Source organism: Symsagittifera roscoffensis, chromosome 6 (genome assembly GCF_963678635.1).
Source record: "Symsagittifera roscoffensis chromosome 6, txSymRosc1.1, whole genome shotgun sequence".
Taxonomy (NCBI): Eukaryota; Metazoa; Xenacoelomorpha; order Acoela; family Convolutidae; genus Symsagittifera; species Symsagittifera roscoffensis.
Genome location: NC_087067.1, coordinates 7,740,352 through 7,766,260, shown reverse-complemented (window position 1 = coordinate 7,766,260; position 25,909 = coordinate 7,740,352). Strand labels below are relative to the sequence as shown.

Here is a 25,909-nt window from a genome sequence, read left to right as displayed (position 1 = left end):
AGGCAATGTGAGTGAGTTCCAGAAACAGAAAGCGAGTGGAGCGTTACCCACTGAATTCCCTACCATAGAAGAGAAAGACGATTTACACAGAATTCTGATGGAGGTGGAACCGTTGCACGGAACTTCAGGGTATCGGAACGAAGGAACATAGTGATAACCCCTGGGGAGTATCCTTGCCACTGCTTGGCGCAGACGTTGTGGTACCCCAAACGCGGGAATCTGATGCTAGTATGGGACGTGGAGGAGTTGTACTCTACGGGGTTGCCCGATCAGAATCAACAGGTGTCAATCGTGGTGGTTAGTGCCATGCTGGCAGTGAGATGGTTGGAGGCTAACGCGGACACAAGTGAACAGGAGACGGCCGTGCCGACTCCTGAACAGCTGAGCAACGTGAAGATGAGTCGTGAATTGGATCTTTTCAGAACCACCTGCAAGGTACTGAGAATACCCAAAGCCATTGAAAGAATATAGTCAAGGCAAAGATTGATGCCTTGGTTCCGTGCAGTGATGACATCATGGATGTATGAACGCGCGAAGCGTCACATGTCGAGGAACACGGAAGCCTATCAATCTTTCCAGCTAGATATAGGACCGGGAGCCTATAAGAGAGCATTCCTGACGCACAGAAACGCGGTCACCACGGCGGTGAAGCGAGTAGCTGGAGCGCCTTGTGTAACTGAAGTTGAAAAGAAAGAGGTCTTAAGAGCTGACCTAGAACGAAAAGTGAGCCTATGTCTTCACAACAGCTTTTGCAGGAACCGGGAGCAAAAGGTGAATGTGGACTTGCTACCTTGTTGCAAACCGAGGCTGTTGGAACAGGAGAGTTGGGGCACGGCCCGCAACTCCACGGAGATGCTGGAGAAAGTCCTAGAAGACAGCGAAGCTGAAGACCAGGATGGAGAAGCGATGGAATGAAGATTATGAACGAAGAGCGCAAGTGAAGACGTGAGCAAAAAAGAGAAGAAAAGGAGAAAAAACTCGATTGTCTTTGTGTGTTAAAACTTGAACCAATTAACCAAGTTTTTATTATTGAAATTGTTAAATTTTTTGTTTTGATTTAGTTTGGTCAAACCAAACTTTGAAAATTGTTACAATTGTTAAAATTGTTGAAAGAGAATTTTAGTTATACTACTTATGTATTTATATAGAAATAGGTGAGTATATTTACCTATTTAAACACGACTGAAGTTTTTAACCTGTGTAAGACACAATTTCACTGTGTGGCAACATGGTAAGTTTGGGTAAACTCGCTCGAGAGGGTGAGTAACTCAATAAATTTCCTAGCCACAGGGTTTCTTTGTTTTAATATTGGAAGGACCGCATAAATAACTGATTATACTTGGTGAGTGATGTTAAGTTAATTTTAACGGGTGCGTGGCCGTGCCACGTCCCACTTTTTAATCACAAAGAGCGAAAAGAAGTTTTATGGCAAGACGACGTAAGTAGTCAGAAAAGAAATTTTATCTAGGACACTCCTCATGGTGGAAATTTTGTGAAAATGTTGAAAGGCAGTGAGATGTAGTACGATGCCATTTGTGAACACGTAGTGAGTTGAGGTGGAGTAGATAAATTTCATTTTCTTATGCGATTTGTAAGATTGATAACAGAGAACTGGAACACTACTTGACGATAACCCGGTGTTATGCGATCAATAGGGACATTGATGGGGACTTGTCCGGGGAGTGTGTGCCATTCTGCCAGATGGCACAGCGCAACCTTCCGGAGACACGAAGAAAAACGAATAAAGGCCTTATTATTGAAAAAGCATTGCGAGGGAGGGAGGAATCTTCTAGAATTCTTATTTTTAAAATTTCGATTGAAGAGTGGATATTTCTCAGAAATACAAAAAAGACGGCCATTTTGACGAAAAACGACGAAAAAACAGAACAATGACAAATATTGTGAAAAAAGGTCGCACAAGAGACGAGCAATACGAAGCCTCTTATCGTGGCAATAACACACGATAAGACTCTTAGCAGTGGAAATTGGTGGAGAAGGAAGCTTAGGTGGGGAAGAAATATTCCACGGAACCCTCCCGTGCCACAAATTGGAAGAGATAAGAACGTTATCTCAGGAAGATTACGGGAGCGGAGGCTTGGTCCCCCAGAGACTGTTTTATGTAAAGCTACTTGGATGTCGTAGAACTCTGAATTAACACCGGTATAATTTGATATTTTAGAATATGAGTAGCTAGAAAGAGGAAAGGGTCAATCCATCTCCAATGGATTTAAAATAGAACTGTCACACAAAAACATGTTAAAATAGGTTGTTCGAGCCGTGTTTTTAATGGCAATCACGTAGTCTGAGGATCCGAGACTCAGCTCTGTGGTTGTGTTCGCATGTAAACGAAAGCTGATTAAAAGTCGTTTGACTGATGGCCTAAAAATAGTAACTTTTTACTTAGCCCTAAACAGACCAGAAAATCAACTGGCAAGGTCGAGACGGTGAAAAACGAGTAGGATTAAGGTAACTGACGCCTGCCAGTCGATAATAGGTACTTTTTCTACGCTCCTTCGCTGTGTAGTATTTGGGCGAATGTTACAAGAGAAGAAAAATATCAGAAATGCGTGAAAATTGACGAAAATTGGCGTAGAATTTTTTACTGTTCGCAATTTCACTGCAATCAACAACACAAGTAGAGTTGTCTTGCTCCTGATAGAGAGCAACGCGAAGTCCTACGAGAGCATCATCATTGGGCGAGATACAATCTTGATTGGGCAGGTAGACGCGTGAAGCTGCCCAATGGTTCAGAAGACTAAACTCCTTGATTTAATACTATTTATTACGAAAAACTTCTAGAATCGCTTTACTGATATTATCTACTTAGTTCTAGAGTTGCGTCACTATGTGAGTACTGAAATTATTTTTTTGAGTGCATTTTGTGTGATTATGTTGAGGTAAGGCGAGTTTTAGGTTGATCCATCTGAAATGGATCAAACATTTACTGTCTAATAAAAAAACGCCATTAAAAACAGGGTTGGAAGCTTAAGTATACCGTTAGTTTTTATTGAACAGTTGAACTTTGATCCATTTCAGATGGATCAACCTAAAACTCGCCTTATCTCAACATAGTCTCATAAAATGCACACAAAAAATTAAATTCAGTTCTCACATTGTGACGCGGGTCTAGAATTAGTTAAATAATAGTTTTAAAGCAACTCTAGAAGAAGTTAGAAGTAACTAACTTTAGCTCAAGAAGTTTTTATCCCTGGACCATTGGGCAGCTTCGGCTGTGTACCTTCCCAGTCATATTTCACTCTCATCCAGTCGATCGCACTTTTTTTTCTTGAACGCTCGATCCTCTACCAGGAACAAGTCAACTCTACTTGTACTGAAGATTCTGGTAAAAATTGCGAATAGCAATTTTATTTGTGTGATTTCTAACGATTTTCCTGCAAATATATCTCGAATATTAAATCCAATTTATTCCGTTTTTTCAGTTGTCGCGAGACACTTGAGCATGACAGGGTCAATTCGAATTTTTGAAAAAAATTAGTTTTCATTCCAACACAAGGCCAAACTTCCAGATATAGCGGAAGACTAGAGCAAGATAAGGGACATAAATAGGAGAACAATCGATGAGAATTCAATGATATCGCTCATAAACTATGTTTTGCGTCAAGCAACGGATAACGCTCCCGACACTTAGAATTTTGAGAAGTTAGTTGATAAACAAGATAGGCCTTGAGGGAAGATACACAAAAAATAAATAAAGCTGCTAGATGAGAAAAAATTGCCGGGATTGGAGGAATAGGTATTGTCTATTGGACTAAACATTCAAACCGAGACAAATCAGAGAAGTCCATTTTTGGGAAGAAAAATATTTTTGTCGGAACTCCAAAAACATGAATTGCCTGGTGAAAAATCATGTGAATCGGAAGTGGCTGCAAAATCAATCAAAAAACAATAGAACGACAGACTTCAAGCAATTTGATGATATCAAACATTACAAAACTAGGAGATATCTCATCAGTAACGGATTAGTGGCGGTACCTTTTGATAAGGGAATGGGGTTTAAAAACATAAAAACACAATACTTGTGACATTCGACCAGAATGGCCTGACATGCACAGCAGAAACGAAAATTTATTGGTAGCAGTTGAGTAAGAACGTTGGTTCAAAGTATTTTTGAAATAGGCATGCATTACAAGTGACAGTTTTAATTTCCGCGAATACTGAGATGAGTTCAGGAGCAGGGACCTGACACTGACTTTTTAGTCCAAAAAAAAGTTTTGACTCAGAAAATATTTGAAAAAATAAAAAGTCTGTTGAAAAACTTGTGGACTCTCTGAAATTTTGAAAAAAAAAAATTAAAAAACGTTGCGTAATAATGCTCATTTTTGATATCTGGGTAGATTTGTTTTTGGTTCAGAACCAATCAATTGTCTTTCATGATTTTTAATCGTCTGTATATCATTTTGCATAAATTTTAATAATCTAATATAGTTCCAAAAAATACTTCGGTCAGAAAACGTTCGAATGCACTATTTCAACTTTTTTTGTTGTTATTTCTCTACTTAAATATGTGAGAGGAGTGAAAACTTTTGAGAAAAAAAAATTTCCTCAAAGACCCAGTATTTCTCTTACAAAACAACTGGGAGTCGCAGTTTCTGCAGAAAAAACTCTTGCAAGCTGTTTTTATCAATTATTCGAACGCAATCTTACACATTTGGGAGAAAAGCTTTCTGAAATTAAAAAAAAATTAAAAAAAAAACTGTCAAAATAATGAACTTCCGAGGGCCATCACTTTTGGTGTCAACAAAAGCTGGGCATAGTTGCTGAGAAATTTGAGCTTCTCATAACCCGATCTTTGAGTGAACCTAAAACCTCGGATATGGCAGGGTAGTTTTCGTGAAAACTCTAAAATTTGAAGAAAACAAATGAGCAAAATATCAAATGATGTCTTTTCCGAGATCAATACATTTTGTGTAAAAAGTTGTGAGGGACCGCTCATTCAGGTATCTTTCGCACTAACCGTTATCTATACCCTTCTGACAGTTTAAGATTTGGGAGGTTGTTTTTGAGAGAAAAAAAATTTAAAAAAAAATCAAAAATTCGACTATTTCGAGGGTCATAATTTTATGTCAACCACAAATTTGTGTGTGGCCGCTTACGCAAGCCAGATTGTTTTTTTCCGTTCAATTCTGAGATTTTTTTGAAAGCTACAGACAGTGGGGTAAAAGATAAAGTGACTAGGGGAGTATGCTGGCACAAAAGGGAGTATGCAGCCTTCCCGTTTTTCGATTTTTTTTCGAAACTCAGTATGTGTTTGAGAAAACTGGAGTTCCAACATAATAAAAGCAAAACCTTATTTGTTTAAATCAAATTAAAACACTATAACTTTGAAAACATCGATGGATTTTTGAAAAAAAGTTAAGCTGAAACGTTTTTGCAACTTTGCGCATTGTCAGGAACCTTACAAAAAAAAATTAACTTGAATGACGACGAACAAAACAATTTTCAAATATTACTTAACTTTTTTCTACATATTTTTTGATCCTTATTCATCATGTTTAAAACTGAATCAACCAAATTTGACCTCTAAAACTGATCATTATGTCTAAAACTAATTTTTAACCTCTGAAACTTGAAAGTTTTTGATTAATTTGTCTGGAGTTTTCCGAGTCTTTGTTTTGATTTAGACATGTACGTTTTGAAAAAAAACTAAAACTACAGGAGATTTATTTTGTAGTTCAACTTTTTGCTTCTAAATTCGTCGCGTGTGTTCAAGCCTGGCTTCTTTTTCCTAATATATTTTGACTCCAGTGTTAACAGTTTGTTCGACCTATCTATAATTTCCCAACGAACATCTGCGGCTTAAAAAAGAAAAAAAACGTTTTTGCTAGTCTCTGAATTGACAATGTTTTTACAGTAAGTTGTTTTAAATGACGATAAAACCTGGTTGACAAAAGTTTATTTCTAAAATTTTACTTAAATTTTGATTCAAAACCATCATGTTAAACAAGTAGTGGTCAGGTTAAATTTTGTTATAAACAAAACAATTTATAGAAAAGAAAGTTACACCATACATTCGTTTGCGTATAAGCTGGATAAGATTACAAAAACTTTTGGCTTGATACCATCATCTTAGAAAATTAGCCAATCACAGTTGACCTTCAAATTTATTCAATTCGAATGAAAAAATCTTTATCCTCTATAAGTAATTTCAGAAGTTTTTACAATTGGTCTTTTAGGGCATTTGCGGAGGTTTTTTTTTCTATTTCGGTGCAAAAAAAACAGAATTTAAAACGCTTAATTTGTCCTCAAATCAAAACGGTTAAAATTGATGTAGAACATTTGCAGCAAAGCCTGATTATTGCCTCTGAGTAACCGAAGACAGCAAATAATCAGCTGTTCCCAATGCTTTAGAATTGTCGTTTTTAGTCGTAAAATCATTGAAAAACAATATTTGTGAAATTTAGTGGCTAAAGATATTCGGTTTGCTGGGCCGAGATGCTCGACTAATGTTTCGACTATGAAAGCCCAGCAGGTGCAGTTTTTCCATTGCATGCGCGCGGCCGAAAAGAATATTGAAGTCCAGTTTTGGCCGAGAAAATTGATACATAGGTCAAGCACAAACAAAACATACCCAATTTGGGTCAGAAAAGCCAAAACATAGGCCAATATACTAAGAACACGTAAATAAAAATTGAAAAATGCTATCGGTTGAACCTCAAATTCCCTTACAAATGATACTGGGGGCTAGTGACGAGAATTTTGATCCTAATTTGTGCATTTAGATCCAAATATTCAAAGGTTCTGCAAGATTTCAGTTGCGTTTTATATGCTTTTCTGAGTTTTGTAGCTAAGCTATAATTTTATATTTTCTTCACTGCATAGAAATATGTGTTTCATACCATTCTCTAACATGGAAGAAAAGCTAGAGAAGCAAAATTCATGCTAGTCTTTTGATTGTTTGTAGTATAAGAATAATGGTATAGAAGTTTTTGACCAGTAGTGTTTTTGCTCAACCTTGCTTCTTTCTATCCTGATCTGTAATTTTGAAAAAAATTTTGCCCGACTTTATGTAGACGAGAGGCATTATCACAAAAAAGTAACCACTTAAGAGTTTTTGTTCCAAACATTGCGCAATTTATACTCATATATTTTAAAGCAGTTTTATTTAATATTAAAGCCATAGATGGTTTTGCTACAGAAATAAAATAAAAACACTGAAGCAACTAGTATAAATCAAATGATCTAATTTAGTAATGGAAAATCATCTGCAGATCAAACTGCAAAAATATTATTTTAAAAATAGCGCACTCAGTTGTGTGTTTTTTTTGCAGCTGAGTAATTCTTTTTTCAGTTTTGTCATTTTCAACTTAGACTATTAAAATTAACAAACATTTTGAAACTAAGGACTTTTTTCTGTGAATTTGTTGGCTGTAAAGGTTTTTCTTTTGATTATATTCAGTGAATCAACCGAACAATCTCTCCTTTAGATAGACAATCTCTCCTCTTTAACAACCCAATTTTTAAGATGGACTGCAACTGCTGTTTGCAATTTTTGCAGTTGTTCGTAACCTCTGTGAAAGCTGTATTGTTTATTGAATCAATTTATAGAGTCACTGAAAGTTTGTCAAAGAACAAGCTGTATTTTCTTCCCTAAATTGATATGAGAAGAGCGAGATTGTACGGTTAAGTCTTATCTTTTACCTAACTTAAAAATAAAATTAAATAGAAAAAAAAACGATATGAACTTTCAATTGGTCTAAGAATTAGAATAAGGATAATCAGAAAATATTTTGGCCAAAATAAAAAAACACGATAAATCTTACTATTAGTGATAACAATTCCGCCCTATTTTTTAGCACGGGATAATAGTGAACCTTTGCCAGCTGCACTAAGCAATAACTTTAGAGCAAGTTGTTCTGTGAGCATTAGACTTTCATTTGTCGCTAAACTTTTATGATTCTTTATTTAATTTGAAGCGGCCGATAACTGATGCTTTTCGATACAGTTTTGTCAACTCGCACTGACAAAAGTGGATTCAATTCAATTACAGTGTCAAAAACAAGCCCTGAAAGTTCCGACTGCCTTTTAACGTTTATGGAGCAGTAATAACATAAACAACATCAAAAAATTAAATGAAATAAAATAAAACGAATTTTTTTTCTAAAATTTGAAAATGTTTCTATGAAAATCAACCCCCCACACGCCATACAAAATACAAAACAACAGATTTCGTTCCTTGTAACAAATCAGTTATGGCAAATAAGCTTCTTTCAACCAATTTGGAACGATTTCTAAGACGGATTAATTCTCCGCTTACGCGTTAATAGCGCGAATTTAATCGCGCGTTAATTGTTCCAAATTGGTCAAAGTGGTCAAAATGACAATCTTTAAACCCTCATAACTTTACGAAAAATAATCACAGGTAAATATCTTTTCAAACTTAAGTTCAGGACAACAATAGTTTTCGAATGATATAAAACAATTCCGTCAAAAATGGCTAATTAAAAAGTCGAAATTTGTCTGAAGAAAAAAAACCACCCCGAGCACAAATATTCCGTTACTTTCGTATCGAAAGTCGGAACAATAACTATGATAAATTTATATGGATTTCGATCAACTCAAAAACAAATTAAGATGATCTTACTCCGACCCTCAACACATCTATTTGAACAAATTCCAAATCGGATCCACTAATTTGCTCCACCAGTTTGTTCCGACTTTCAAAGAAAGCGGAATAGTATGTCAACTTTTTATGCGAGACGAATTATCCCGCACAACAAAATCGTTTCAAATTGAATTGAGCTAACTAATCGGTTGTTTTAATTTCGTAACTTGAAGTTTCACACTTGATTTTAGATATTGTCCATAATTGATAGTTTTCAATATTTTATTTTCCCAAATTAATCGATTAATGAATTGAGGGGCAGTTGGGACATTCAGGGCTTTGTCTTAATGTACGAGCAGAGCAGTCTTGTAAGCTTCGCATGGACTTGTTTTAGATATAAGCCGTTGTTATCTGTCTGAGCTTATCTTCTTGTTGATTTTTTGACTTTCAATTAGGAGATTGAATTAAAAAAAAGTATGCCGTTTTGATGTTTTTTGTCTTGCTTGACTTGAAAACAATCTGCAATCTGTAACAAAGTGCGCATTTTTTGCAGAGAAATCAATTGTTCCCAATTAATTGTTCAGTTTTCATTCGCTTCATAAAATGGCGCTAAAAGTGTTGATCATACATTCAAACTCAAAAAAAAATAACTTGCATTTACTTATTGTTAGAGTTAAAATTTATACTGCAAATACTATAACAAAACCCCTGAAACAAGTAGTTTTGGGTAAACAACTTTCCTCAAGTGTCAGTAGGTTACTGTAACAATGACCTAAAGTTTTCGTGAGAAAAAACTTGCTTAAAATTTGGAGCAAAAGCAACAATTAAATGAACATGAAAGGCTGTGTAAGGGGCTTCTCTTGATGTAACTTGCTCATCAATTAACTGTATAGTTTAAACTTAATTTTTGATAAACTAGAAAAAACACAAAATGTCTTTTTTGGATTAAAAGTTCGAAAACAAATGGCACCAAACTAATTCTGGTGAAATTCGAAGCAACTTTTGTATAATTCATTGTCTGTCTTATCTTTATCCAATTTGAGAAAAACGCGTTTGATTTTTTCATTTTTCTTTGTTGGTTTCGGTTAATTAAATCAGCACTGTATCAATTGTTTGAGTAAATTCGTTGTTTTCTGATTGAGTTTTTCATTGGTGGCTCAAGTTTACAAATTGCCTTACTTATTTTACCTATGCTCAAGTTCTAGTTTTGTAAAATTACAATTTTGTATAGATTTTTTCATACGCTGTGTCTAAATAGCTTGACGTCTGTTTTCTTGTTAGCCAACATTCAATCATCGAAATACATCTTATTCCATTCCATCTAGAACCAATAAAAATTTTCCTAGCGATGAATTTTGGGTATGATAATATAAATTGATCGAAATCATAGCAGCGCGTAAACATTTTTTCAACGTTTTTTTAGCGGATTTAAGAAATATAAAGGAGCCTTGAAAAAGTGCGAGCTGCTTTAACTTCGTAATATTCGAAATGCATATGAATTTTTTTGCAACTCTTCGTTATTTTTGTTAAGGAAGTTTTTGCAAATTTACACGGCGGTAGACTGCATTTTATAGAATGGACAATTTTTTGTTTGCTCTCGAAATTCGTCTCTGAACTTGGGTGACATAATTGCGTATATGATTGGGTTCATTGCATAGGGCAGGTGATGCGCAACTGTAAACAACGAATTCATCGAATTATTATCGCTCTGGAAAAATGTCGTCGGCAGAGCATCGAACAGTCTACCAGTAAGCAGAACAAAGTTCCCGGAGTTTCCGACGAGAAACACAAGAGCAATCATGCAAAACATTAATGCCACTTTTTTCTGTTTCTGCTGAGTATTCTTTCGCTTACGTGCACGCTCAACCGCCAAATAGTCAACTTGCATGTTAGAACTCGCGCAGCTGACATCTTGGTCCGAAGCGCTCAATAATTGGTTAAAGACGACCGAGTTCTTCGGCCGAGGAGTCAGTAAAGCCCGAGGGGAGTTTTGAGCTCCCCCGAAATGCTCTTCGGTAACGAGAGATTCTCGTTTATTGGCGTATATGCGACCCAAACTACTTCGGTGTTCGGCTAATTCGATTGACTTTTCGGTCTCGTCTCCCACTTGGCCCCCAGAAAGCTGCGATTCGTTTTGATGGTGAGTGATTGTGATTGTGGTAGCGTCAACTGCTGGGTTTGCCGACTTGGTACGTTTGCTCGGGGCTTTCTTTGGATAATCGGGTAGTGATTTTCGACCTGAAATTAGCTTAACTAACAACGTTATAAAAAATAATCTTAGGACGTCTCATATTTTTCTGAGGTCCAACAAGCAAACTAAAATGCGACCATTATCGAATTGCATAATCTTTTTTTTGGAAAACTTCAACTCAAGTAATAGTTGATGATGAAAAACAGCATTAAATTACCAGAAAAAAAATTGCTTTAGTACTGAGCGTTGTATAGGAAATAATCATTTTGAAAGTTCACCTTTTATTCTGTTTTTTGTTATTTAAGTAAAGAGTCTGATTTTTGTCTTTTGACTGACTTATTTATAGCATGTTTGTGAAGAGTTGCTCAAGCCGCCGACTTAACTCTAAATTGGTTTGAAAAATTGGTTTGTTTCCGGAATTAAGATTGAAATTTCAACACCTCAAATCCAAAGTGCCTCCCTCGTATTCGGTTGTCAGATTTTTGTTCGCTCTGACAGTTTCCTTCCTTGTAAAATAAATGGATTTCTTGTTACTTCTAGCCAATATTTGTGTTAGGTTTTTTTTATCATTATTTCTTGAGCATATTTAATCACGCCGTGGTTCGGAAAAATGCTTTCTTTGATAAACCTTATCTTTCTGTTATAAAAAAAATCGGGCTTTAAGTTGCATTAGTTCAAAAATTGAAGGAGAATTAGACTTTGTTTTTGATCAAACAACGCTTCTTTTGTATAATTCTGTGCTCAAAAAGCTTTTTCTTGTGCAGTAAATAGAAAAGATAATTCAATTTATCTTTGAATTTTCAAAAATGTCGAAAATATAGGAGGATGATTTGTTATGCAGACATATTGTTCAAAGTCTGATCAAAAAGGCACCCTAAAATTTTATTTAATTCAGACTTAGCATCCAAAGTCTGAGAAAAAAACGAAAACGCTTTATAAGTTTCAAATATTATCATACATGTAAGTTATAAATTAGCCAGACCATCGAAAAATGTTGCTCCTTTTTAGTAGTATTTGATCGTACCGTACCTTTGATCACTTTGAGTGAGTCTTTTTTCACTCCGCTGTGTCTCTTATTGGTCTTTGATGAACATAGAGATGAGCCTCTTTTGACCCCGGACGCGAATGGTGACGATGACGTTGGTTGAGGAAGCGGGTGGCTACTGCACGTCGCGTCGTCTCCAAGTTTCGTCTCTTGGTTGAAAACTGAAGTCTAAAATTTTAAATGACAGAAAAATTAATGCGGAGAAAAGTCAGTGTTTGAAAAAGCTCTTCATAATTTCCTGAAATGACAACGTAATTTTGTATAAGAAAAGGTATTCCTATGCGACCTTCTACTGACTCAAAATTACTACAGATAAGAAGTGAAATGTAGCTCTATCCAATATAAATTTCGGTCAACCTAAAGCAACAGAAAGCAACGACTCTTCAAAACATTTAGCCCAATTTCAGTTGCAAGGTTGCCATTTTTGATAAAAGTTTTGATGCTTAGTTTAGGTTTCAATTTTATCGACAACAATTTGGTATGTCTCGCCCGTTTGGACCTAAATTACGTCAATTTAAACAGGGAGAGCCCATTTTTGTCGAAATCTCACAGAACAAACCGACCACAATGATTTAATGAGAAAAATCATAATTTTATTTACAAAACATCAAAAAAGAATTTCCAATTTTTTGATTTGGATAAAAAACTGCAAGAATGAGAGATAATAATTGCTATAATAATGGTTAAAACGGAAGCCATAAATAGCGTTAAAATTTACGCGTTGAGTTAAGCCTCTTCCTATTGGCAAGAAAACCGAAAATAGTTTGACCAGTTTTTCTCTACACTGAGAAAACTATTTTAATTTTTTGTGGTACGAATCACAGCTAAAAGGGTTTTAACGTGATATTGCAGTGGATTTCCAAGCTGCAAGTTTTCTTGCAGCTCCCTAAAATTGGGCGGAAAAAACAAACCCTACGCGATATTTCCTTCTCAACCGCTTTTGAGGGGTGGTCAGAGCAAAAATTAAAAAAAAATGTTTCGAGAAAAACTGAACTAACTGATTGCTGTCTGATAGGTGTGCATACAGTGGCTGTGTTCTCCTGCAGTTGGGCTCTGAACTCATCCTGCTTCACAATCCGACGGAAGATCATCGTGTACCTTCAGAAAACAGTTCAAACCACTCATATAAATGAAAGGCGGCTTTTCTTGCTGATTAGCTTGCAAGTATTTTTAATGATCTGTTTCAATAGTTGTTGATGCCGGTTTTCACTTGACGGTGGCGGGGTACTTTTCTTAAAGATCATTTCAGGATCATTAAAAGGAAGTACCCAGCTACCGTCAAATTAGTGAATATCAATTGAACAAGACCATTAAAAAATCAAGAACCATTGAATCAGACTATAAAAAAATTTCGAATTCTAATCAAAACAAAAACGAAAAGCGAAAAGCGGCTTCGTGTATACCGCGTTTAGTAGTTAATGTCAATTTATTGGCAAAGACTTTTCGGCTAATTTTTGTCGGCTTTTTTTTCTGCCGATTTCCAAACATAAAACTCGGGTCGAAAAACTGAAAAAGATTGCTCGTATCAGGGCGAAGCCTCGAATGTCCTTTGAAATCTATGTAGTAGTATCCGCTTTATAAAAAACTGATGTAACTTCCCAAAAAAAAATTTTTCAGTTTTTTTTTCAAAAATCATCACCCACCAGCTATGTATAGTACAAGTCATACCTTAAGCATACAGCTAAAAATAAAGTGAACCAAAAAGCATGCCTCAACCCAATTTGGAACGATTTTTAGGAGGGACGTGTTAATAGCACAAAATATATTTCGCGTTGTTTATTTCAAATTGGCCAATAACTTTATTGTTAAGCCCCATAACTTTGCAAAAAATGATAACAGGCGAAATATTCTTTTTAAATTTGAGCTCCGGACAGCAAAATTTTTTGGCTGATATAGAAAAATTCTGTCAATAATGGCTTGGTAAAAAATTGTAATTTGAGTGGAGAAAAAAAAACAACCTGAGCACAAATGTTTCGTCACTTTCTTCAAAAGTCGGAACAAAAACATAAAATGCTCTAGTGTTTGACCAATTGAATTGATCATGGTCATTGATATTGTCTACAATCAACAGTTTGGCCTTAACTATCCAAGGAGGAAAAAATTAATCTGCCACAGTTTTATTGAACTGACCGACCCCATTGCAATTGCAGTTTCTAAGGCAAAATCCAACAAATTTTGAACAAAGGTCGTGTGGTTGTGCGGCTGACTGAACAAGCGGCTGACTGATTAAAGAATAAAGCTCTTAAATCTCCAAAAAATAAAATTTAGGTTTTGTTTTGGACACTGTCAATGTGTTTTGTGATATACAGCTTGGTTACAGCTCAAAGCAGGTTTGCTAAGGATTTTTATGAAATCTCAATTGATATTGTATTAAGGTTTTTTAAACTAATTTGCAGTCAAGAAAAATACTAAGTTCTGAAGTTTTCGCCCATCTCTAGTGATTGTTACATTAAAAAATGACTATTTATTCAAAAAACGCATTTGAAAGAGCAAAAACTTTTCACAAAAATGACAATAAAACATTCCACGCTACTTCGAGACTGAAAAACTATTTTGAGTAATTATCAATTCTGCTGCGATTTTCAAAGTATGTTAGTTTATAGATTTTTCTCGTAGCCATTCTTAAAAAGTGGGAAAAAATTGTGGCATATGATTCGGTTTCTCATGTATTTTTATTTAAAAAATTGTCAATATTCGAGTACTATGCTAGAGTAAAATAAAAAAAATCTACAAAAAATCAAAATTTTCAATTGAACAAATCTTTTCGAAAATTTATTTTTCTTAAAAGATTTATTGCAACATTACGAGCAAAAATTGTTCTTTTTGTGAATTGTAGGCGGATTTTGTTCTTCCTTTGTTCTTTCACATTTTTTGATCGTTCAGACAAAATTTTAACGTTTTAAAGACTTTTCTCTGGAATCCAGGAATATACAGACACAAAATTGTGCGCCTATGCAGTGCACAGTTTGGCCTCGTAATGAAAGGTTAAGAGAAAAGAAAATCATACTTGGTTACTGGTACCAGCAATAAGGTTCCATGGATGATAATCGGTTTTCATAGTAAAAAATTTTGCTATTAGAATCGATTTTAATTTTACTTTGGTACCACGCAAGTGATTATAATCCACAAAAAAGTTTTTTTTTCAAAAATTTTGATCCATTTTCAATCCATTTAAATGGATTGCTACGAAAAATAGTGCATTATAATCTGCATAAATTCTTTTCATTTTTTTTGCAATTTTTTCAGCATTTTACGCGTCAAACGCAGCCTACTCGATTTCTAGGTCTAGTCAAAATTTCTAATTTTTCTTATTTTTAACCCTCAAAATTTTTTCAAGGTCAGTCAAGCTATTCAGAGCTTTCAAAGTTCGTCTTAAAACTTATTTTAATCTTCTTACTAAGATGATTTTCCTTGAGCGTTAATCATTATGAACTTTGTTTTTTTCAATTGTTGTTTGAACTTTTTTTTGCCAAAAATGAGTGATGTTTTTCTTTTGCTGCCATTGGTTACTTTTGAAGAAGCTTAAACTAGTTTCTACCAATTTTTATAATCGGCTCTGTGAATTTTGTCGATTTTTTCTTAAGGTCTGCCAGTTTGATTTTCTGAGCTCTCCAAAAATACTAAAATGACCATCTTGTAAAAACGCTGAAAAAGGCTAAAAATGACACTTTGAGAGTTTTTTACATAAAAAATTGACTATGCCTCCCCAAATTTAGTTATTTTGGCGCCAAAGCGGCCAAAGCGGCCAAAGGGCAATTCCTGAGCCCCCCGCCCCTTTCGGCTATCGAGGTTTAACTATGCAAAAATCTGCTGAAACTTAAACTAAAATAAAAAGTTGCAGCCCCACCTAGTGTAGCAGCCCCCCCCCCCAACCCAGGCTCACTTTTGTGGATTTTTGAAGTTTCTCACATGATTGAAAGTGCAATCACAGCAGTCGGAAGCAGCACAAACGTCGCGTAGTCGGGGACAATAGCCACCCAGCCAATCACCTCCTCCCACCAGGTCAATCTAGCCCCTCCCCCGCCCGCTACTCTCTCTGCAGCTCCCTCTTCCCCTTCTCCTTCGGGATAGATTACGTCATCATGATTGTGCGCTTCTTCTTTCTCGATGCAGAAACAGACACTCATTCCACTAAGCGCGACGGAGACACATAACAGCAGTCTAGAAAAAAAATGAATATTGAGTATCGGTAAGATTGAGTGGTTAGGTCCCCCGACCTGGGAGACAAACTTCAGTGGTACGGATCTTACCATGATCCCTGTTTCATGTTTGAATGATTTATTTTGAACGGATCACGTAAACGACCATACCCAATAAATGGGCCGAGCTATGACCTTTCGCCCAACTATTTAAACTTGGGTTAAAATTGCTTAAACGCTGGGGGCGCGAAATATTCGATTCTGATTAGCTTTTAATTGCAGCAAAGGAAGAATATTGAAATGAATTTAACCCACATTTCAACGAAAACTATTCACCTGAACAATTATTGGACTATTTCAACCAAATGACTTCAAAACAATCCTTAAAAATTTTGTTGAATTAATATTTAAATTTAGAATTCAAATTGAACTTAGCCAACTGATGATTGGGTATTTCCCATCATTATTCTCAAAAATTAGCCCTCAGCGCAAATTAGAACCCATAATAGTAAAGCCATAGCGTGTGAGGATATAATTTTTTTTGTTACTAGGTTGTTAGGAGGGCGTGTTTCATTTGATGCAAAAACCAAGATGATTAGCACACAAAACAATAAGCTTAAGTAAACGATTCAATGTCTGCAGGGACGCTTATACTTGTGCGACAATGACCGTTTTTGACAAAAAGAGGGGCGGGAGATTAAAATAATGAAATTGAGATAGAACTTTTTCGTTCAAAAAAGCCGAAATAAAAACAAGCCGAAAGTTAGCAGAGTATATTAATCAGAAAAATTTAATGTAACCGAGTTGAGACAGATTTCATACGTGTGTATGCTTTTTGCAGACCAACTGTAGAACAAGAAAAAAATTTGTGGAGAATTTTACTCCCATTTTGTAGATATAACTACAAAATTGACACAACTCCTGATTCACGTGACTTTGTGATCATTATTGAGTAGTTTGCTAACAAGATAAACAACTAAAAGCTTGCATGATTTTAAGGTACCCGCGCAGACAAAAATGGATTTGGATCAATTTTATTATGAAAAAAGTATTGAAATTTTTTTGACAAATTTTATTGAGATTGATTTAGGTTAGTAAGAATAAGTTAGGATTTAAGTTAGGAAGAATAAATTAAAAAGGTTAAGATTAGTTTGGATCAGTTTTAATCGATTTAAACTGATCTTAAATCCCAGCTAAGATTATCGATCTATATAGATTTTCAATCAGTGCAAATCTTTTTTGTTTTAATCTCGAATTTTTTTGTGTTTTTAGGGGGAATAAAACGGATATAAATCGGTTTAAATCAATTTTTTTATTCGATATTTATCAGTTTTGAGTTTGGGCTGCATTGATTCATCGCCCATAGTTTTTCATTTTACATCCATAGCGCCTGGTAACACACTGAAAATTTCAACATTTTTTTTTGATTTTTTACCTTGGTTTTTGTTCAGAATCTGATTTTTAATGATGAGTTTCCTTGGTTTCATTGCATATTTTTGAGCCCAAAATCTGATATTTATATTGACATTTTTCTTGATTTGTTCCATAAGTTTTGCCCAATCTCTGATTCACATTGATAATTTTTCAAAATAGCTTTATTGCACGTTTTCGAGCTCAAAATCTGATTTATTTGGATCACTTTCTGGATTTTTGAAACGTCTGACAGTATTTTTTTTGAAAAATCAAGAATAAAGTATTTCAATTATTTTTTTATTAAATAGCATGTTTTTTTTGCCGTGTGAGCAAAAAAATTGGATTTTAGCGAGTCGAAAAACTTATCCATATAAATTTAAATAAACTTTGTAGAAACTTAAGTCGATACAAATTTTTCAAGAAAAATCGATTTAAATCTATTTAAACTCCATATAAATTCGAAAAATGTACAATGTTAATCGATTTGAATCGATTTAAATCGATTTAAAATCAATTCAAATAGATCCGAGACCATTTTTGTCAGTGCGGGTATAATGAACAGCCCAGTTGACTATGCTAGAAAAACTTCCCCTATTTATCCACTGTTTTTCGAAAACACAAAATCAATCATTGGCTGATTTTGTATCCTTTTTGTAATCTTAGAAAAACTTACGCATGAATTGAGAATTTTCGCATCATCGAAAAAACTGTTAGATTGCTAGTTCGTCGTTATTTGAGAACGACTTTTCTTATCACGTAAAAACAGAAAAAATGTAATGTTTGATCCCTGTTTAATTGACAAAACAGTTTTAGTTAAAAACTTATCAAAGAAACGTTCTCCTTAAAATAAAGACACCGTTATCTCAAGTAACTTTTCATTATCATACAAATTGGACAACCAAAGATTATCGGATTTTAAAAAAAAATTGTTGATCTAGATGATCGAAGATTTCTTAAGATCAATGAAGATTGCGTGAGCTTCTGCTTTTTTTCTTCAGTCGCTGAACTCATAAACTTTGTCCAGGAGCGCTTGTATTTTTCGAACAAAAAACAAATTAATGCCTCAATAATAGCATCATATTGCAAAAAAAAATTATGGGGAGATGCGCCCGGATATATGCTAATATGTTTAACAATGACGAAGTGTTGATTTTGGAACGGTGAAATATCTTTAGTTAAAAACCATCATGAATAAAAAAAATGTTTTTCTTTTCAAAAGATTTCTTTAACCTCTTTTTCATCAGTGGGTGACTTAATCCTGAAAATTTGTGTTTTGTTGGGTTCAGTAGGAAGAAGCAATGTGGCATTTCGTTAGACAAATTACAATCATTACTTGCAATTTTTTGAAAAATGCAAGGGAGCTAAATCACTACTTAAATTAAGTTTTCGTGAGTTTTTCAATTTTTGGTCAGCTGTAACTTGCATATAAATCGCGTCAGTAGCAAAACTTAGTCTTCTTGACTGGTAAGATCAAATCATAAGTCGAGTACTCCGGGTAACGGGAAATGGCGAGAGGTTTTCGATCTAATCTACAAAGTTTTTGCACCCCACACCGAGCGCCCATGGGTTTTAATTGATTTAATGGTTTTTTGAGACAAAAATAATCCGTTGTATTCCATTACAGATGTACAATTCTTTGATAGGCCAACAAGCCAAAAAGCCAACAAACCGAAAACAGAATTATCATTTCAACAAGCCGAAAATAAATATTGTTATGCAGCATTACAACAGATTGTCCTTGTTGTTACGCAATTGTTACGTAATTCTGATGTAACTTAGGTTATTCTGATGCCATTCCGGCTTCGCGGTATAGCGGTTTGTGGACATGGATGGCGTTTTGTTGATTATGCGCCGTAAAAATTAGGCCGCGAAATTGATTAGATTGCCATTAAATTCGAGTTTTTTTGAAAAAAGTTCCTTATAATCGAATATAATATATTATTTTGGAACTACTATTGATTATTTTTTTTCAACATAAATCGTTATAGTCGATTAATTGTGAAATTAAAGTCAATTATAATCCATTAGAACTGTAATCATAATCCATTTCTTAGAACTAAATTTGATTGTTTTGCAGAAATTCTGAGTCATGTCTTTTTTTTACTTATAATAAGAAAAAAAAAGGAAAATTTAAATTACGTTCAGTTGAACGTAATTGAAACTTTGTCTTTTTCGCTTATTATACTTAAAAAGACATGACTTAGAATTTCTGCAAAACAAACGAATTTAGGTCTAAGAAATGAATTATGATTGCAATTCTAATGGATTATAATGGACTTCAATTTCAAAATTAATCAATAGATGGGATACGCTATGTTTACTCCCTCCCCTCTCCCGAGCTTAGAACCTCCCAACGGCCCCTAAGTTACTAAACCTCCCTACACCCACGTAAGGGGATAAACGGAAGGACGTGGATTAAATGGGGGGGGGGAGGGTTAATCTGAAGAGTCTTAAGATTTCAACCATTGGAATCAACCCTTAAATCCCCTCACGTTCAACCATTACCACCTTGCCCGTTGAACCAATAACTCCAGCTCTTCCAAATTGAAAGTGGGTCGAATCCGATTGTGGTAAACTGCCATGAATTGAGAATCAAAAAGAAAGAAAACATTAAAAATAAAAATTATTTTAAAATTATAAAACCTGAAAAGTAAGAAACTCTTAAACAAATTACGCAGCAACACACTCAACAGGAATTGAGATAATATTAAAATCAAATTGAAAGATTTATCAATAACTTCCCAACCGAAATCCCTTATAATTGATTATTTCACATTTTTATGGATGCTAACTATAAAATGACACTATAATGGATTATGATTCATGGGCTCTCAGTGCAGGCAAAAACGGCCTTCAATCTGACCAAACCCATTGAAAGCATTAGTAAATAAATACTAGAGGAAAGCACTCAATGTTATATATTATATAGTCCACGACGCATGGAATCTATGACCATCGTATACCTAGCATTTTTGTGTCAACACTGTCATAATTTTTAAAGGTTGAAAGGTTTCTCAGTGATGCCAAACTACCTAAAGCCGTGTTGCGTTCTGCCTCAAAGCGAAATATATTTTCAAACACTTCAAAATACCTTTCATCATTTTTTTAGCTTTCCCAGCTCATGTCAACTGTCGTTTTCTTATGCAAAACTGTATATTTTAGCGCCTTTCTTATGCAAAAAAGTGTTTTCTTTTTCATGTAATTTATGCGGATCTGTTATAAAATTTCTTTCATTCTCAAAAAAATATCACCCCTTATAAAGAAACAGAATTAAAACTAATCAAAAAGATAACACCTAAGCCACGAATTGGTTAAAGCTGGTTAAATTAAATTAATTGACCCCAACCTTAAATTAATTGAACCCTCAGATTTTTCCGACAAACAAACTAAAAATATTTGTTTCTCTTTGGGCAAAAAATACAAAAAAATCCAAAAATACCTTAAAAATGCCATGGATTAGTGTGAAACTCTATATAACAATAACTTTTATATAGCAGCAGAATTGCAGTAAATTTTACTGGGCGTTGTTAATCACTGAATTACATCCGATTTAACCCTTTTCAGATCCGAGTCAAGAATACCCTCCGAGTATCATAAAATTAATTAAATTTGAGAGCCGTTTTAAGATCGTACTAACTAGATAAACCGGACTTACAGCAAAGGTCAGATCTATTTTTACATTTTTTAAGACTCTTCTTAGATATGGAAGTTAACATCTATCTTCGAGAATTAATAATCTAAAAACCAGGTTTCTGCCTTATTAAAAAGACGCACTTGGTAGAAAAATTCATTTCGGTTCGTCTTCATTTCTTGTCAAGCTGACTTATTATCTATTTGTGGCCTCAAATCTAAATACGGGATCAATGTTTGTCTCAATCAAGTTCCGGTTGTCACAAAAATTGATTTTTGCCATTTAAACTCATAAAACAAGCTTTGACACACATTGATCAAATGAAATAATGTTATACGCGGAGCTAATGAGTTAATTTCCTGGCAAAAACGACATGCTATTTGTTTTAATGGCTGTAATCACTTTATAACTGATTTATACCCTTTTCAAATAAAATTTTAAATCACAGCTGATATCTTATAACGGCTTTATTACAGTTCAACTATAGATAGTCTTGTAAGAAGTCAGTGTGGCGTGATTTTGTTTGCCAAAATCATAAATTAGAAAAATCAGTTTTAGAAAAATCTAAAAACTGAACCCACTAGAAAGCTTTCAAACAGAAACTGAAAAGAAACTACACTTCAGTTGTGTTTTTTTTTCTCACAGGCAGGAAAAAAGCATTGGTCGTGAATTGATTAATCAGAAAAAATGAACCCATGTCGAGAAAAATCTGTCTGAGTACTTTTGATTTCCAACCAGTTTAGTGCAAAAGAGTAGATAATTACGTCAGTATGACAATTATGCAAGTAGAAACCAAAAAGTTTCAAATGCGATAGTTTGGTTAATAAAATCAAGTCAATAGAGTTCAAAAAAAAACTTTTCTGAAAAATAGTTCCTCCTTTCTTAAATTTATGGCTGAAACAAAAGCAAGTGAAGCGTAATTCGTTATCCACTGTTTTCGAAAGAAAGTACAGAAATTTAAATTCCTCCCATCTGCACTCCAGCTAGTAAAAGTCAGGGACATTGGTTTGATTTTATCAAATCATCAGAACTATTCAAACGAAATGAAAGTCACCACTGGAAACCCGTTCTACCTTTCCGAGGTAGCAGTAGTGTTCGTGACGCTACATTTTGCACAGTTTTGCCTCTTGATTTTACGCACCGGGACAACGTCAACATGACTTGGCGGCTCGCGCATTGGCCTTGCTTTGACCCACGAATATCGGTGCTTCACATAACATTGATTGATCATTGAAATCCTGACAGAGAACCGATAAGAGCAGAGTGGACACATTAGCACCTCACCACCTGTGGTAGTTTCTTGGTTTGATGGGAAAGATTGCCGACTCAGTTGAGATGCTGAGACTGTCGTTTCTGATGCGCTGATGAATTTCACTTGCGGTTGGCAGTTCTGCATGTGTTTATTCCAACCACTGACATAGACGCATGCCTTGTTACAGTCGGGCAAAAGGTAGTTGATTTTGCCTTTCTTGGACCTCCCGTGACTGGGCTGCTGGGGGATCTCTGAATTTTCTTCAATTCCTTTAACGCTTTCAGTTCCTTTATCAGTTTCAATTTCACTACTATCGGAGGTTTGGACCAAGGGTACTAATTGAATATCCAAAAAACGCAGAAAACAGATTTTTTCAAATGCGATAGTTTGGTTAATAAAATCAAATCATAATAGCTTGTTTAAAAAAATTTCCGATCAACAGTTACTCCTTTCGTAAAATCTTTGCTGCAAAAAAAACAAGTGAAGCGTAACTAGTAATCCACTGTTTTCGAAAAAAAAGTAGTTAAGTTTAGACGTCCCCAGTCCCATAAAAGTATACATGTGAGCCAGACAATTTTCTAAAATATTTGAACACGGATTAACGGTTACTATGCTAGTAGCACAGAATGTTTTGACCATAACATAAAAAAATTTATTCATGTTAGTGACGTTTTTACCTGTAGGGTGTGATAGGCAGATCTGAACGAATACAAAACTTCAACACATTCGACAATCATACTAAAATAGACCAATTGGAAAGCAGTTTTTGTAGAACCATGATTAGAAAAACAAAAAAAATGGCGCAAAAAATTTCTTTCAAATTGTCAAAAAAATTTAATTCTTTTTTTTTGCAGAAGTTTATGATTCCCCTTTGGCAACAAAAATCCTGCAAAGTAAAATTTCCCAAGTCAAACTAATTTTTTACTGCTTGAATTAAGCATAAATTAGCTATTACTACACTGGGCGCTCACCTTATTAGCTTGCAATTGAAAAAAAAATCAATACTTTCAGACCGGTTTTTCTCAACATTCTCAGGTTAACCTCGATACACCGAAAACGCTTATCATACAATTCCACACAACAAAAATCATTACCATACAATTCCATACATCAAGTTTATGGAGAAAATGCTTCTCCATAAAGTTTATTCAAAAAATGGTATAAACTGATTTCTGCGGCCGTTTGATTTTAATAAAATATTCTAGTGATAAAAAAACTGAGAATTTTGTTTTTTGAAAAATGCTTATCATACAGTTTCCATTTATGGAAAACGTATGAATTGCATTTTTTTGATGGCGACACAAAAAATTTTCCAAGTAGTTTTGAAATTGCCCAAATTTTTATTGATTTTTGCATATTCCGCATATTGAATTTTGCACGCAAGCAAACATTTTCCGAAAAAAATTTTTCGGATGCAATTTGCGTGGATAAAGTAGTCCTGGATACACTAATGTTGGATTTTGTTTTCTCCTTTTTGCTTAATAACTTTTTTCAAAAACGCTGAAAACTCCCTTATTTTGTATGGCGTTTTAGTTCATGCCTTGATCAAGGTTTGATAGCTTAAAAATTCAAATTTTTAAAATAATCGTCGTTGAAAGTTTTCGTTATGTCTTTTCGTCATACAGTTCTAAGACAATACAGGTTATTTTCTATGCATTGTAAAGGCAAGTTCGTCCAGCCTTTGGTACTTGGAATAAACCAATGTCTTTGTCACTTGCGTTCGCTTACAAACAGAACCCTAAATTTTTCAGAAAATAAAACTAGAAACAAAAAATAACTTTTTGGTTTGTGGAAAAAACACCTATCATACAATTTCATTTTATGGGAAAATGTTCAATATAGAGATTTCATACAGTTTTTAGTACTAATAGAATGTATGCAATTGTATGAAAAGAAATTTCCCATTTATGAGAATTGTATGATCAGCATTTTTAATTTTGCGCGAATCACGACTGAAAAGGCTTCATTTTGATTTACCCTTCAACCCAGTCAGATGAATTTTTTTTGGTGGCTGATTTTGCGTGGAAAACAAAAAAAATTGTGAAAAAAAAATACAGAACAAACTGAAACACCCGATTACAAATGGTCGGAACAATAAATGTTTGCGCCCAAAAACTAATGTTCTTTAAGCTCAAGGATCTAATCGGTTTTTTTTCGGGTTCAGATTAGTAACAGATTTACTGCGCACTGCGTTGCTTTTAGTCTCATGTACTATGAAAATTTTTAAAGTTGTGTGTTTGCAGAAGAGAGGCGCAAAAAAGAACGCACCATATATTTTTTTTAATTTTCTTAGAACTTCACGACCAATTGGACATCGTGTTTTACAAGTTAGCCTTGATTCTTGAGAAAAAGATTTTGAAACACTAATATGAAGCAGTAAATAAGCGGTTTTGCAAGGTTAGCTAAATTAGCAAAAAATTAAATGCAATGTTATGCAAGATTTTTTCGGTTAAGCAAGTTTAGACCGAAAAAACTAAAAAGCTTTTTTGAAAGAAGTTAATTCAAATTTTTAAGGAAAAAACAGAGGCGTGTAACTAATATCTGCATGTGACTAGTTATTTTGAGTAGCTCGGCTGATAGCCATTAGTTGGTAGCACGTTCGTTGTCCCGATCTTACGAAATACTGCATGAATTGGCTTTGGTATAGACGGTCAAAAGTAGGTAAGACTCATTCTTTACCCCTTTGCAAATAGGGTGTTTATTTGGTGCTTTGAAAAATTACCCGCACTGAAAAAATGGAATAAGATCGGTTTTAGCATGAAAAAAGTACGTTGAATAAATTTAATTCGATTTTAGTATGAAAAAAGTCCGTTGATTAATTTTAGATCGATTTTAGTATGAAAAAAGTACGAAGATTAAATGAAAAAGATAAAGATTGATTTGGATCGATTCAAAATCGATTTAAATTGATCTTAAATTCCAACTAAATAAATTGATCCACATCGATTTTAAATCAATTTAAATGCATTTTTTCCAGTCTGGTTTTGTTTTTATTTTTAAGGGGATTAAAACAGATTTCAATCGATTTAAATTGATTTTTTTCATTCGAGTTTTTTCAGTTTCAAAACTTTATTGTATTTATTTCTTGCATTTATTTTCATTTTACATCCATAGCGTATTGTAGCATAAAAAAGACTAAATGAAAAGACCAAAATATCGATAAAATTCTATGATTTTCTTGCATATTTTGAGTTCAAAAACTGATCTATATCGACCCTTATCTTGATTCGTTTCATAAGTTGTTGCTTAAAATCTGATTTACTCTCACAATTTTCTATGATTTTATTGCCTATTATTGAGATCATAATTTAATTTTACCTGATTCTTTTCTGGTTTGTTACACAAGATTTTGCCCATAATCTGATTTACAATGGTTTTCTATAATTTTATTGCAAATTTTTGAGTTTAAAAGCCGATTTATGTGGATCATTTTATTGAATTCTACAACATCTGGCACGAGTGTTTATTTTAAAAAAAATCAAGAATAAAAAATTCCAACAATTTTTTTAAAGGGTATGTTTTTTTCGCCGTGTTAGCAAAAAAATTGATGTTAGTGTGGCGGAAAATCCATCGAAATCGATTTACATCGATTTTTTAGACACTATCATCGATTTAAAATTTTCAAAAAGATCAATTTATATCAATTTAAAATGGATTTAAGTGAGATTCTGATGG

At 34.2% G+C, this 25,909-nt stretch overlaps 1 protein-coding gene across 3 annotated transcripts in view; it reads right to left on the bottom strand.

Annotated features, from left to right (window-relative positions):
* Nucleotides 1-9,801: 9,801 nt before the first annotated feature.
* The window catches only part of LOC134847691 (uncharacterized), a 65,806-nt gene continuing 49,698 nt past the window's right edge, over nucleotides 9,802-25,909 (bottom strand). For all 3 annotated transcript variants that reach the window (XM_063864865.1, XM_063864866.1, XM_063864864.1), the window contains exons 4-7: nucleotides 15,709-15,960; nucleotides 12,798-12,897; nucleotides 11,784-11,967; nucleotides 9,802-10,801 (exon numbers count right to left, since the gene is read on the bottom strand). In XM_063864865.1, coding sequence (XP_063720935.1) covers nucleotides 10,110-10,801; nucleotides 11,784-11,967; nucleotides 12,798-12,897; nucleotides 15,709-15,960 — 1,228 coding nt within the window. In that variant the 3' untranslated portion in view covers nucleotides 9,802-10,109. The remainder of the gene's footprint in view (nucleotides 10,802-11,783; nucleotides 11,968-12,797; nucleotides 12,898-15,708; nucleotides 15,961-25,909) is intronic.